Below are 13,236 nucleotides of genomic sequence, written 5' to 3'. Positions count from 1 at the left end.
TATACCGGTGTATATACATATATATATTTTTTGTTTTCTATTTTTAGTACGGAGACACGCCACTTCATACATCGGCACGTTACGGTCATGCAGGTGTTACGCGTATTTTAATATCCGCGCTTTGCAGGGTCTCTGAACAAAATAAAGTAAGTACGCATTGTATCTGGAAATTCAGTCTGATAAAAAATACAAAATGATGGAAAATTAAAATTATAAAAATGATCTAAATAATGTATGTTTTCAATATATCCAAATATCAAACTTCCATCTTAATTTTTAACGCGCATACACAACGACCTACGTTAACCAAAATAAATCAAATAACTTGCTTAACTTGCAAATTAAATCGAGATAAATCGGAGTACCTTGTACGACAAAAGAATGATGAAAATAAATCTAATATCGATTCGACTTAAGAAAAATCAATTCGAACGATACTTTACCTATACTTTCGTCGTTCGAAAAAAAAAAAGAAAAGAAAAAGAAAAAGAGAACAAAAGAAAAAAAAAGAAAAAGAACAGAAAATTTCTATTAATAAGAAAACGAAGATTAATTTCATTAATTTTTTTTTTTCTTGCCTCGATCACGCAGAACGGTGACACGGCACTTCACATTGCCGCAGCGATGGGCCGTCGGAAGTTGACGAGGATACTTCTTGAAGCCGGTTGCGATAGGACGCTGCGAAACAAGCAGGGCGAGACAGCGAAGGATATAGCTCGTCGCAAAAACCTGACGGAGATACTCGAGATAATCGGTAAGGCCAGGAGCAAGAGTCGAGCCCGTAGCAAGAGTCGCGACGAGGAGTCGAGTAACAACGACAAGGTCGATGGCAGTGGTGGCAGTGCTGTCGTTGCAAAGTGCGATAGAAACGAAAAGAAACGGGAAAAGACTGGTAGCGGTACCAGTGGTAGTAGGGATGGTTGTACGATCAAGAAGGAAAAGAAGAAACATAAAGGAGGTAGTGCCGGTAGCGGTGGAAAGACTCACAAGGTCCATTTCGAGAAAGCAGTGATGGGAAGACAATGGTCACCTTATGGTTGTCATTATTACCCGGATCCAGATTCTTTTCCACAGCCAAGATTAGACTCGTTACCACCGGACCCATTAGGAAGGGGTGAACAATATTATTTGGATTTAGCTGGTAACATAAGAAAGGGTCCGGTCGGTGTAGGCTATACTTGTTATTGCGCACCTTTCTTTAGACATATGGAAGCAAAGTTAGAAAGAGACAAGGCAGAATTAAAGGCACATATCGATCAGGCACACGAAAGATTGGATTTGAAAGTAGCCAATCTTGAGAGAAGAACCCGTGGACAGATTTCAGAACTTACCAGATGCGTAGCAGCTGAAAGGGCACGTTGCGACGAAAGACATCAGCATATTCAGCAGAGATTGTCTCGTGGTGGAAGAGGTAGACACAGTGAGAGACCAGCGAGAACGTCGAACGTCGACGATCAAGTCCCTCCTACTCGTGCCAGATCTCTCGAGGATTTACTTGATGATAGACCACAGGATAGAAGCTTTGAAATTCCCGGTGAGACTCCTGTTTATCGAGGTAGTCTCGATGATTTAGATATTCCTGCTATACCTAGGCTGAGCAAATCGATGAAGAATCTTCCTTCGGGATCGGGTATGGCTAGGTCGACCTTGAGAGTACTTGACGTTCCAGCAAGATTGAATGAGACTTTCGATGGTGTCATCAGGCAAGATCGTAGCTCTCCTCTTGGTGCAGCATCGTCGCCGTCTATGAGCTCGAGACAACAGACTCGTCGGCAACGGGTAAATCTGAGATGTTTTTCTAATTCGTTCGCTTGCGATACCTGATCGAAGTGAATTCTTACTTTACCATTGTTTATTTTAGACGTCTCTCTCGCAGGAACAGGGTCCTAATATTAGCCAGGAAGACAATAACGCTACTCGTAAGAACGGCGAAGAAAATACTGGAGAATGGAGATCGTCGCCGAGTCGTCGTAGCGTACACGAGATGATCAAACGATTTCAACAAGTACCTGGCATGCATAATGGCTGGCGTGGACAACGTTCTGGTAGTAGCGAACCTACCAGCCCGGAACACAGTCAGTGTTCTCAAAACAAAAGGATTCAACCACAGGGTGGTGTAGGAAATAGCTGGCACGGTGAAGGTGAAGGTACTTGAATATTCTAAAGAAGTCATCCGTCCTATTTCTTCTTTTTGTTATGTTCATCGTCGAAAACGTCCTTCTTATTCTTAATAAACGTCTAACATATCGCATATTCTTATTACCAACGTAGGTAACAACAGTGAAAGTAGCGAGGGAGAGGATGACATGGAGCAACCAGAAGCCCTGAAAGGAAATGTTTCGAACAAAGGGGTTATACAAGAAGATGTTCATTACGACAGCATAGCCAGGATGCCTTACAGATCGCGTAGTGCTGTTTATAGTCCTACTCCACTCTTGCACGATGCTCACAATGATTCTGGATATAGTACACGTATGTACGGATCGAGTAAGGGAGCTTCGCCTTCTCTCTCAGGTAAAGAAAAAATTCACATTCAAACGTATAACAAAGTGTTTACCGAAACGTATTATATAAATGAGACACTTGAAATTTCTTCTTTACGATTTAGGACAATTAGAATGCGACGTTATTCTACCACCTTCGCAAGGAGGTGCCTTCCCAAGCGGAGAACAATTGGCTGCTTTATTGGAACAACCAAGAGGACATGACCTGACTGTTTACGAAAGAGGCGCAGACAATGTTGTTATTAATATAGGAACTGCGAGTCTCGTTTAACGTATTTTTCTTTTTTGCGAGATTTGTCAAGTGTAAACATGGAACTTCCAAAGATGACGCAAAAAAAAAAAAAAACGGGTAATTCGCTCGTAATTTTGTAAACTCGTCATTAGCGAAAGGTTATACATACACTGCGTTCTTCTTTAGAGACTTATTCACGTACCTTCCATTATTTTTTAATTAGTTGTTCAATACGTGCTCATTTTTGTAGAATAATAGCGATTACAAGCGATTTCTTTTATACATATACATATACCTGTGTGTTCATATTTTTATATAAATATTATCTTAAAAGAAGGAATCGAAATGTTAGTTGTTTGTAATTTGAGTACAAATGTAAGTGTTTTCGATCGTCATATTAACGTAGTTATCTTCGATCGTGTGTGGTAGAAGTGTAATTCTGTTCGTTGCCATGCATCAGAAAAATATAAATTAAGAATATTTATTGCGCTACGTGTGCATGTGTGTGTCATACTATGTACAAGTTTTCGATTTAATGTTTAGATTATCCTAATGCAATAGAAATTTATGATGCAGTTTTATATCATGACATTATATTTTTTATGCTCCTAATAATTGGTACAATGTGTCTACTGTATACACATTAAAGAGTATACTGATGCTTTATTCTTTCAGTATCAGAAGTGAAGTCAGAGATGGAAGAGTGATAAAGAGGATCTCCCATTAACGTCATTGAATTAGATTTGTAAATTTTCACGACTACGTAATCACCAGCTTGTATTTTTCTTGTGGTAGTTGAATGCTCACTGATAGGTATAGTGGCACAAGGAAGTAAAACTCTTGTATTTTTATCATTTCTTCCTTGAAATTTCTGATCACACTTCCTACTCACCTACCAAAAATAAATGTACACATGTCATATCGATGTAATAAATACTTTTCACGATTATACTGTATATCTATACGTATATCTATTAGAACGAAAAAGAAAAAGAAAAGAAAAACTTACACCTTCCACGAGTACAAGCTGTTTTTGACCTATATATGTACTATTTAACTTTTCTGCCTCTTTTCTGTACAATGCTATCATTCTTTGGAGTCTATCTGCTTTAACGTTTGCTTCGACGTCATCTTTGTATCGACGATATGCTGTCGTTTTCTACATTTGTACAACAAATATTTATGAACGAATATTTATGTATGCATATCCTGATTAGTCGATAGATTACCTCTCTCATACTATATGCAAATAGAAAGGCAGTATTATATTTGACTAATTTGATCAATGATAAGGTATCCTGAAATTCTTCCTCAGTCTCCCCACAAAAACCAGCAATAAAATCACTGGATAAAGCGACTTCCGGAAGAATATCACGTATACGATGTACAAGATCTATATATGCCTCCCTTGTATATCCACGTCTCATTCTTTCTAACACAGCGGAATTACCACTTTGAGCAGGTAAATGAATCTGCTTAGAAATATTTGGCCTTTCTGCTATTAATTCGAGTACTTCGTCGGGAAAATCTTTTGGATGCGGTGACGTAAATCTAAGAAAAGGTCATTTTAACAAATATCATTTTACTGTTTCTATTATTCCTCAAAATATATTTCTTAAAATAATTACCTTATTCTCATTTCTGGATTAATTAGCGATATCTTATCTAACAAGTCACTGAATCTTAATCCACCCTTTTTATTTTTATATACTGTTTTAAATCCTTTAGCAAGATTAGTTTCCGTATTTGAAGATGTATAAAAATCTGACTGAGACAAATCTCTGTAACTATTTACATTCTGTCCTAAAAGAATAACTTCCTTTATACCCTCGTCCGATAAATGCCGAATTTCATTAACAATACTATCAATCGGTCTTGATCTTTCCCTTCCCCTTGTAAATGGTACTATACAATATGTACACATATTGTCACATCCTCGCATAATGGAACTACGAGTAATAGTAAAATCATATAAAATATAAATTATATTTGAGATTGGATAATGTAATTATAGTTGGAGATTTCAAATACATTACACGAACGCACTGACAGAATTTGAATCAAGTCTAACAGGTAAGATATCTGCGTATGTCTCATCGAGCGATAGTAAAACATTAATAGCAGTTTCTTTGTCAGTTTGTGCTAAAAGTCTTGGTAAATCTTTGTAACTATCCGGACCAGCAATCACATCTACCGTATGTTCTCTATCCAATATTTTATGTTTTAAACGTTCTGCCATACATCCTATCGCATGAACAAATAATGAAACGACGATAAAAAATCATAGTAACCCTTAATACGTTGATCTTACCTAATAATCCAATTTTTAAAGGAATTTTTCCTTTTCTTTTTTGTTTCACATGACTTAAATGAAATAACTTATTCCATATTTTTTGTTCCGCACCTTCTCTAATAGCGCAAGTAACTAATAGCACAATGTCAGCATTTTTGATATCATTAGTAAGTTGATAACCATGATTTTTTAATATAGACCATATTACCTCTGTATCGTTGACATTCATTGCACAACCGTGAATTTCAAAAAAGACTGAAACGCAAATAAGAATAATAGAAATATTTTTGTAGAAAGACAATCCCACGCATAAATGAATATACTTATTTATATTTACCTTTCTGATTTTGGCCATGTATATTCTGAATGTATGGAATATTTTCTACGATAGGAATATCAGAAACATTGTTACTCTGTTCATTGGTTTCTATCAAAAAGTCTCGAAGAGATAACCCATCTTTGGGTAAATATTTTATTTTTTCTTTTTTATTATCACTAAAGTTATCGATGTTAGATGCAGTAGTACTTAGTTTACGACAAGTATAATTGTTATGAGTATTGACGATCTTCCATAGTCGTACATATTTATTTAAACATTGTTTCGACGAGACATAAAATAATTTAGTAATCCCTTTCATTTTTATTATTATATATTTCACATATACATATAGGCACTAAACACAATCATTTTATACGAGACTTACACGTCGATAAATTTTTATTGTACTTATAGATCTGAATTGCACGAAGAATATTGAAATCCTAACCTGATCTTTGTGATCTCCGCCATTCCTCCATGATCCACAGATGTCTAATGACTCTCCAGCGCTCTCTAGTGGCACTCTAGTGGCTCTCTAGCGCTCTCTAGTGGCAAATATTCTTATATTCAATTATATTATTCTTTCTTTTAAATCTTATTTGTAAATACACATTCTGTTTTCACAATACCGATGATATATAAGAACTTAATGTATTTATCGATATAACGTTTATAATAAGAAACATGTTGAAAATAACATAAGAATAAATTTCGCGGTAAAGGAAATTCGGACAAATGAAAGGGCATACCTATAAAGATTCTACGATCGACGGTTTGCTATACGGTAAATACAAATTTATTTGATGTAATAATTTTTCGATGAAACGTCGTATATTAACGATCGTTAAAAATTGTTCTTTATAAATTTCCAAAGGTTATACAGCAAATCGAAATATACGTGTGTTTATCTCGTTTGTACAAATTTCTAACTTATACGATATTCAATTCTTTCGATTGCATTTTATAAGATATGTGTAGTTATATAGAAATATTACTTGAGCTTGGTAGAATCGATAAAAACAATCTTACGGAAAAACATTAGTGTGTGTGTGTGTGTGTATATTATAGCATTACCTTAAATTTTCAATCGAACGGTTAACATATCTCGTAACAAAGAAAACAAAAGTTAGAAACAATCAACATTCAAATAAATTAACACAAATTTCCAATTTTATTTCATTATTATATTTACTATGTTTTTGAAATCCAAACACATCTATTTACGACTTATCGATAAAATAATACAATAAATATCTGGATTCTTCTAAAATTAAAATATCTTCCTTTCCTGACATCCTTGGTGTGACGTGTAATTTTTTTTTTTTCTTTCTTTCTTTCTTTCTTTCTTTTCTTTTTTTATTTTTTTAAAGGCTTTCTCAAATGCGTGTTTTTCATTTTTTTTTTTTTTTTTTTTTTTCTTATCTACCAAGTTTAATCAATCACAAGCAGCTTCAATCAATTAATTGTTCGTCCATTATGTCGTAATGACTTTTTTTTACTAAGCGGATATAGACAAAATTCATCGTTATTCATTCTGCACATTATTTTAATCGCAGGAAATTTCATGTTAAATATATAAAAGCGTGAAAAGAAAAAGGGACTAACAAAATGAGCACATTTTTTTGTGCATACACGTAAACTGTAATCGTAAAGGGAAAAATAAGATAAGAGGCAAGATATTTTATCTCCGCTACGCAACACTGATTTTTTTGTTCACATCTATTAAATGTATTAATTGTAATTGTGACGTCTCTCTAAGAATATATTGCAAGTATTGGCTAATAATTTACAATTTACTGTTACATATAAAATAGTAAAGTCAGATAATAAGAATGCTCTTACCATGATGATTCCCTTTTCTTTTCTTTTTTCTTTTTTTTTTTTCTTTGTAAATCTAACGATTAATTCTTTTAATATTATTCCTTTAAAGCCACAACTGTTCGCTTCATGATTATCTTTCTATAAATTTGATAATATCTAGGACACTCTTTCAGCTTCACATTAATCGTTAAAAATATTCTCACGTAAACTTCATGGCAAATTTCAAGCTCACATATAATATTAACACATTTATTATACCCACATTTGTAACTCGTATTGAATGTTTTATATGAGATTGTAAATGCTTCTAGTTTTATTTATTTATTTACTTATTTATTTATTTTTTTTTTTTTTATTTTTCTCAGTTTACTGAAATGTTGTCCTTTGTGAGATAATATTTGAAGCTTAGATAGCGAAATATCTAAATTTATCCAGTTACACAAAGGATTAATGAATGAATCAAGCGACAAGTTTAGAATTAAGGAGTAGCAAAATAGTAGAAAAATATGATAATAAAAAGCATGATCTCAAAATTTAGAACCTCTTAATTTAAACCAGTAAATGAAGGGGGGATCGTCCGAGTAAGATACATTCAAGCACTGAAAATGCTACCAAGCGCTGACAAAAGAAATAAACTTGTATTCTTATTTTATGAACCTTACATCTTATACAAAGACAAAAATGAATTACCTCCTGTATCGGCATTGTAAAATAGAAATTTGTAAAAATCACTAAGGCTAAGTCAATTAAGTAGACATTTTTCTTGTTTACTGGTGAATGTTTAAGGAGAGTCAGGCTAAAGTGTAGCGTACATATGGGACTTCAACATCGTTTCCTTCGGCATCGTTACAGCAGAGTTCAAATACCAATGCTCTTACATGTGGCTCCAATTTTTTCTTTGATACTTTCTTGACAACCTCGGACATCAATAGGCCCATACGCTCTTCGCATTTTGGTTTTGGCATAAAGAACGAATATAACATGCATACACCTTGAGATAGCATAGTGACTTCGAGATTATGATGCTTTTTGAAATAATTTAAGAATTCTTTGAGCGTAAGTTCTCCCCTTACTTCGAATCGATCCCATAATGTCCATTCCGTATCATAATATTTTAATTTAGGTGCAGAAATAGGTTCAGAGAATCCAAAGAATGGTAAGGCCAGATTAACAAAACCATTTTTATAAACAGATAAGTCTCTAACACCTCTAGTTAATTTATATAACTCTAGGCATACCAGTCCAGCTACTACAGATGTTGTGGTAGCTATGGCTGGAATAATCTTTCCAGCTATAAGCTTACTCTTATGCCTATCTGCAGGTGCAATTTTGTAGTTGGTAGCACGTAAATTCGATGCTGCCACAATGAAGTCTATATGGAAATTAGAATCATCATCTTTTTCAAATTCCTGAGGATATAGTACTAAGCCATCGAGTTCATCAACTTTTGGCAATTCTTCTTGTAACTGACTTAGCCTTTCATGATCAATATTTCCACTGCCATTAGATACTTGAACTTGAGAATCTGTTTCTGCTATTTTGACACCCGATTTTGGAGTAAATTCTGGTACTTGAACGGTAGAAACAATTTTAGTAATTTCTTCGAGATCCCGATTAGTTTTAATTCCATAGACTTTCGCCTTTAGATTGGCAGCAGCAATGATATAATCCATATGCAAAGTATTGTTTACATCAAAAACCAAGGGATCGGGGCAACGTTTTGGTCCAGACCAAAACAGTTGTCCGCTCGATGTTACTTGATCCGGCGGGAAGTTAAAAAGTAACTGTCTGATTTGATTACTATATTGCTCTTGCCAATGACAACGAGCCCATGCAATGCAATCCGCAAATGTTTTAGGTCTTTCGTCTATCAATGCAGTTTTAACAGATTCTAGTACTTCTAGCGGCTGTGTACCAGGCAGTTTCAACGTTCTTTCTACAAACTGAGAATCGGAAATATATTGAGCAGCATTTTCAGCGGCTTGTCTGAATAAACCTTCAAAATAATCTCTAGCCCATTGTAGAGTATGTTCTATTGCATTAGGGAAATTCTTTAAAGTGCAAATAGGTATACTTTTTTCTGGCGGATCTTGCGAGGAACTATACGACTCGGTTAAAAACGGGACAACCACTTGAGTATTACCCTTTGTACCTAATGTACCAGATTCCAACAGAGATTTACGATAATAGACGCATCGACGATCCATATAAATGCGTGCATTAACATTATCCAAAGCATTAGCAACTCCATCGAGATCTTCAAAGAATTCATCATTGTATATCTTCTCTGTTTCTGCGCAAACTCTGTTTTCATGAGCGATGACTTTCATGTCAGGATTCATTCCCTTGATAACTCTTGCGGCTGTAGACGATTTTGATCTTTGCACGTCGGATGGTCTGAACAAAAATTGTCTATTCAAATTCGACTTTTCTATCAAGTCCATATCTGTTACAGTAACGTAACCATTTTCTGATCCAACTCCTATCATAGCAAAATTCTTCAAAAGCTCACAACCAATGGCACCTGCTCCGACAACAAAATATTTTAGGCTACCGATCTTGGATTGGAATGGTCGTCCAAAAACAGCTATTTGCCGATCGTAACGGGTACCGAGAGGACTGCAATCTTTTTCTTTAGGTTGATCTTTAGGCAGACATTCGATTGCATCAAAGTACAACCACTGATATATAGGATGGAATTTTCCAGTGCAAGCTTTCATTACTTCTTGAGCTACAATTCCACCTATCGTAGCATTCATAGGATTCAAATCACCGGCAGAGATTTTAGCAAATGTTGTCATTAAGTCGTTATTGATCTCAATATCATCTTCCGTTTCTTTTTTAATACTTTCTACTATGCCAATAAATGCGTCAGCATCTTCTTGATTCCACGGTCTAGGCATTCTTCCCTCGCTCTCACGATAGCGATCTAAAGCTTTAAACGCTAAATGCAATTGTTTAGGATAATCGAATTTTCCATAATCTGTTACTAAGAATTCCGGTTTTTTCAAAGCTTCATCAAGCGGTAGAAAATGCATCGATTTTGGTATCTTAACCTGCGTTACGATTCCACCTCTTATATATTCCGAATAAGTAGACGTATCCCCAATGCTAAAGGTGTACGGTCCGAGTACTTTTATCTTTTTAGGTTCACAACCGTTAAGCTCTGTCATGCCTTGAATCTCTGAGAAAGTTACGTAATCGCCATCTTCCATACCATGACGTGTATCATCTAAACACGTAATGACTCCTTCTGAATCCTTCGAAATACTAGCAATCATAGCACTCACAGGCGGTTCACCATTGGTGTCTACAACAGTGAATGAATTACCAAAATCACAGAATACCTGAGAAAAGAGACCACGAGTATCTGCTATAATAAGCGCTATATCGTTCTCATGAGTAATTTGAGAAATGCGTAATTGTCCGGAAAGAGGAGTTTCCGACAGAACGACGACTCTAAATTTCTTGATAAAAGATTCCGTTAATGGTCCCGAATAGTAAGAAGTAGGGACATAGTTGTTAAGTTCCGAAAGGCGTTGACAACAGGCAGCAGCACGATTTTTACCTAAAAATGAGAATTATTATCAAGTGTATATTTAGATCCCGTTAAAAGTAAAACGGCTCGCGCTCAATGTACTTGGATAGAATTGTAGAGCCGACGTTAGCGCTTACCTATATCCTCCTCGGTGAGATAAAATTGCGAACCAAGATCTGAGAGTTGACATACGGCATCGTCGTGTAACGTGACAGATTTGACACCGCCAAGGATGACATTCTTTGCGACCTCTACACCAAGACCACCTAATCCAGAAATCAGGACGTCGGATGTTGCCATACGACGCATTGCATCGTGCCCAAGGACGTAGAGCTGCCTGGAATAAAGACTCTCGTCGATTTCGGCGGGAGCCCGGGATGTCAAGCCGTTTTTCGCCATGTCTGCGATCGTCGCGGAGTCGTCGGCACCTCCCGTTGTGGCAGCAACGCGTCGCTTCTTGGCTGGGGGGTCAACGGAACTCTCCACCACCTCAGCACTAGACATCGGACTTCACGGATCGCCGTATTATGTCCGTCGATTCGTTCTTCTTTTCAACCCGGCCGACTTAGCACCTTTATTTTTTCAATCACCGAATTTCAGAGCTTACAACGCGCGCACTACCACCACACCAGCAGCAGACGCACGACCACTCTACACGGGCGCCCCCTTCGCCTCCTACCTTTCTTCCGTTTCTCTCCTTTCTTTCTCTTTCCTTTATGTCACTCTCTCTCTCTCTCTCTCTTTCTCTCACTCTCACACTCTCTCTCACTCACACCCTCTCTCTCTCTCTCTCTCTCTCTCTCTCTATCCCTTCCCGTCTTCTTCTTCTTCCTCCTCCTTTATTTCTTTCTTTCTTTCTTTATACCTCTATATTTCTCTTTTCTTTCCGTATTTATTTTTCCTTTTCTCCTTTCCTCAATGACGATACAATTATTCTCATTCACCTTCTTTTTCTTCCTTTCTCCTTTAGATAAACTTCGACGCAAAGTCTATATAATAGATTAATAAAGCTCGTACCTTTGTATGCGACGATCCAACTCATCGACACCGAGTCTACACGTTCTCGTCGCAAATTCGTTACTTCTTTGCAACGATTAAAAATTCTTGCACTTTCATTCGCCAATATCACGTACGACGTACTCCCAACCGATCTCGCCACATTGATGCGTCCCTCTTGAAACACGAATGTGTTGCCAGCCGGACGGTCGGTAAAGTAGCTTATTTTTCGTGTGTTCGTAAACCTCCAGGAAACGACGAGGGCTTCTCTCCTTTGTGCTTCGTGTTTTACAAAAGGATACGAAAAATGATTAATCGAGGTAAGCCGATAGTTTTCTTTACGTTCATTTTTTCGATACTATGTTCGATGTTATGTTTTCTCCCGAATAACACGTATATTTCTTCGCATGCTCATTACAACGATAATATATCTTTCGCTTTATCGATTTAGTCAAATGAAGTTGGAAACAAAGGATCTTAGTAAAAATGAGGTTGCACGATTGAATCGATTTGTGACTGGAAACCGGAAGTGATTTCATACTCGTCCAATTTTTTACTAAGTATCTACGGCTCGATTCACAGTTTCCTTTGTCTGCTATCGTCACTTTTCATTTCCTATCGATTTCTAATTCATTTCTTTGTCTAATTTTACGATCGATTTTTATCGCAGTTGCATCAATTGAATGCACATAGAAACATACATACATACATACATACATATATATATATAAATATGTTTGTATCGATATATGCTATATACGTTGGTGTACTATATCGTAGCAAAATCATTTTATTTTCAGGAATCAATAGTATCAAGTATGAGATATCATATTTCAAGAAAACCATTATTTGTCATGACGAACGTTTATACGATTCACCGCGCCATCTGCAGAGCTTTCAAAGAAACGAAATTACTAAACGTACGAGAAGGCGCGAAGATATTCGAAAAGAATATTTGAAATAACGTTTTAACAAGTTTCTAAAGCGTTTGGAAAAGCATTCGAATCGAACTTCTCGACAAGAGAGATGTGTGTGAGATAGGTAAGTAATTAAATGAATTATTCTTTTTCTATTATCTTTCGTACGAATTCGTTATTCTTAACTTTTCTATTTATTTCGTGTTTTACACGATAAGTCGTAGAAGCTTTCACGATGTTTCATTTTGGTTAACCAACAAAACAAATGTCGTTCGAATAACCGAATGAAAGTCGTATGAGTTTATAAGAAAAACAGTTTTACGAAGGTAATTACGAAAGAACATGACGATAAAAGCGCGTAGATCGTTCTTCGTCCTTGTATGGTTTACAAGACTCGATGAGTTTGAAACTTGTAAGAGTATATACATATATATTTGGCGTTCACTTGCTTCCACGGCAAGTCCATATATGGATAACGATTTTAAAACTACACCCAAAGACATTCCTTATTTTATTTACTCTCGTATATACATACATACATATATATATATATGTATGTATGTATATGTATACAATATATTCTGGTGTTAATAGGTCAGCCTACCTTTAATGATTC

General features: G+C 35.9%; 4 protein-coding genes across 10 annotated transcripts in view; 2 read left to right on the top strand and 2 right to left on the bottom strand.

Moving 5' to 3' along the window:
• Positions 1-3,685, top strand: part of LOC122631179 (ankyrin repeat domain-containing protein 6) — a 117,167-nt gene extending 113,482 nt beyond the window's left edge. For 6 of the 7 annotated variants that reach the window (XM_043816587.1, XM_043816558.1, XM_043816596.1 and 3 more), the window contains 5 exons: positions 48-146; positions 592-1,779; positions 1,862-2,147; positions 2,272-2,514; positions 2,609-3,685. In XM_043816587.1, the coding sequence (XP_043672522.1) occupies positions 48-146; positions 592-1,779; positions 1,862-2,147; positions 2,272-2,514; positions 2,609-2,775 (1,983 nt within the window). In that variant the 3' untranslated portion in view covers positions 2,776-3,685. The remainder of the gene's footprint in view (positions 1-47; positions 147-591; positions 1,780-1,861; positions 2,148-2,271; positions 2,515-2,608) is intronic. The other variant, XM_043816548.1, reaches the window with a different exon arrangement.
• LOC122631207 (CDK5RAP1-like protein) lies at positions 3,313-6,418 on the bottom strand. Its single transcript, XM_043816604.1, has 7 exons — positions 5,367-6,418; positions 5,048-5,284; positions 4,773-4,980; positions 4,365-4,685; positions 3,966-4,287; positions 3,746-3,895; positions 3,313-3,628 (listed from the first exon to the last, which is right to left on the bottom strand). Exons 1-7 carry the CDS (start codon positions 5,665-5,667, stop codon positions 3,380-3,382), a joined length of 1,788 nt encoding a protein of 595 aa, XP_043672539.1. The 5' UTR covers positions 5,668-6,418; the 3' UTR covers positions 3,313-3,379.
• Positions 6,419-6,510: 92 nt separating this feature from the next.
• On the bottom strand, positions 6,511-11,489 carry LOC122631175 (ubiquitin-like modifier-activating enzyme 1). Its single transcript, XM_043816526.1, has 2 exons — positions 10,845-11,489; positions 6,511-10,737 (listed from the first exon to the last, which is right to left on the bottom strand). The coding sequence occupies exons 1-2, from the start codon at positions 11,209-11,211 to the stop codon at positions 7,961-7,963; spliced, it is 3,144 nt and encodes a 1,047-aa protein (XP_043672461.1). The 5' UTR covers positions 11,212-11,489; the 3' UTR covers positions 6,511-7,960.
• Positions 11,490-11,504: 15 nt separating this feature from the next.
• LOC122631138 (filamin-A) overlaps positions 11,505-13,236 on the top strand; it is a 41,442-nt gene continuing 39,710 nt past the window's right edge. Inside the window, exons 1-2 of the mRNA XM_043816462.1 lie at positions 11,505-12,023; positions 12,504-12,744. The gene's annotated coding sequence lies outside the window, so the exon portion shown is untranslated. The remainder of the gene's footprint in view (positions 12,024-12,503; positions 12,745-13,236) is intronic.

Source organism: Vespula pensylvanica, chromosome 1, assembly GCF_014466175.1.
Source record: "Vespula pensylvanica isolate Volc-1 chromosome 1, ASM1446617v1, whole genome shotgun sequence".
NCBI lineage: Eukaryota > Metazoa > Arthropoda > Insecta > Hymenoptera > Vespidae > Vespula > Vespula pensylvanica.
The sequence above is the reverse complement of the archived record's forward strand: the minus strand, read 5'-3'. Positions and strand labels throughout refer to the sequence as shown.

Coding starts and splice junctions, on each gene's coding strand:
- LOC122631207 (XM_043816604.1), bottom strand. CDS start 5,667: ATGAAAGGGATTACTAAATTATTTTATGTCTCGTCGAAACAATGTTTA. Junction 4,981..5,047: donor TTTAAAAATTGGATTATTAG/GTAAGATCAACG, acceptor TTCATGCGATAG/GATGTATGGCAGAACGTTTA. Junction 3,896..3,965: donor TTGCATATAGTATGAGAGAG/GTAATCTATCGA, acceptor GTACAAATGTAG/AAAACGACAGCATATCGTCG.
- LOC122631175 (XM_043816526.1), bottom strand. CDS start 11,211: ATGTCTAGTGCTGAGGTGGTGGAGAGTTCCGTTGACCCCCCAGCCAAG. Junction 10,738..10,844: donor TCTCACCGAGGAGGATATAG/GTAAGCGCTAAC, acceptor TCTCATTTTTAG/GTAAAAATCGTGCTGCTGCC.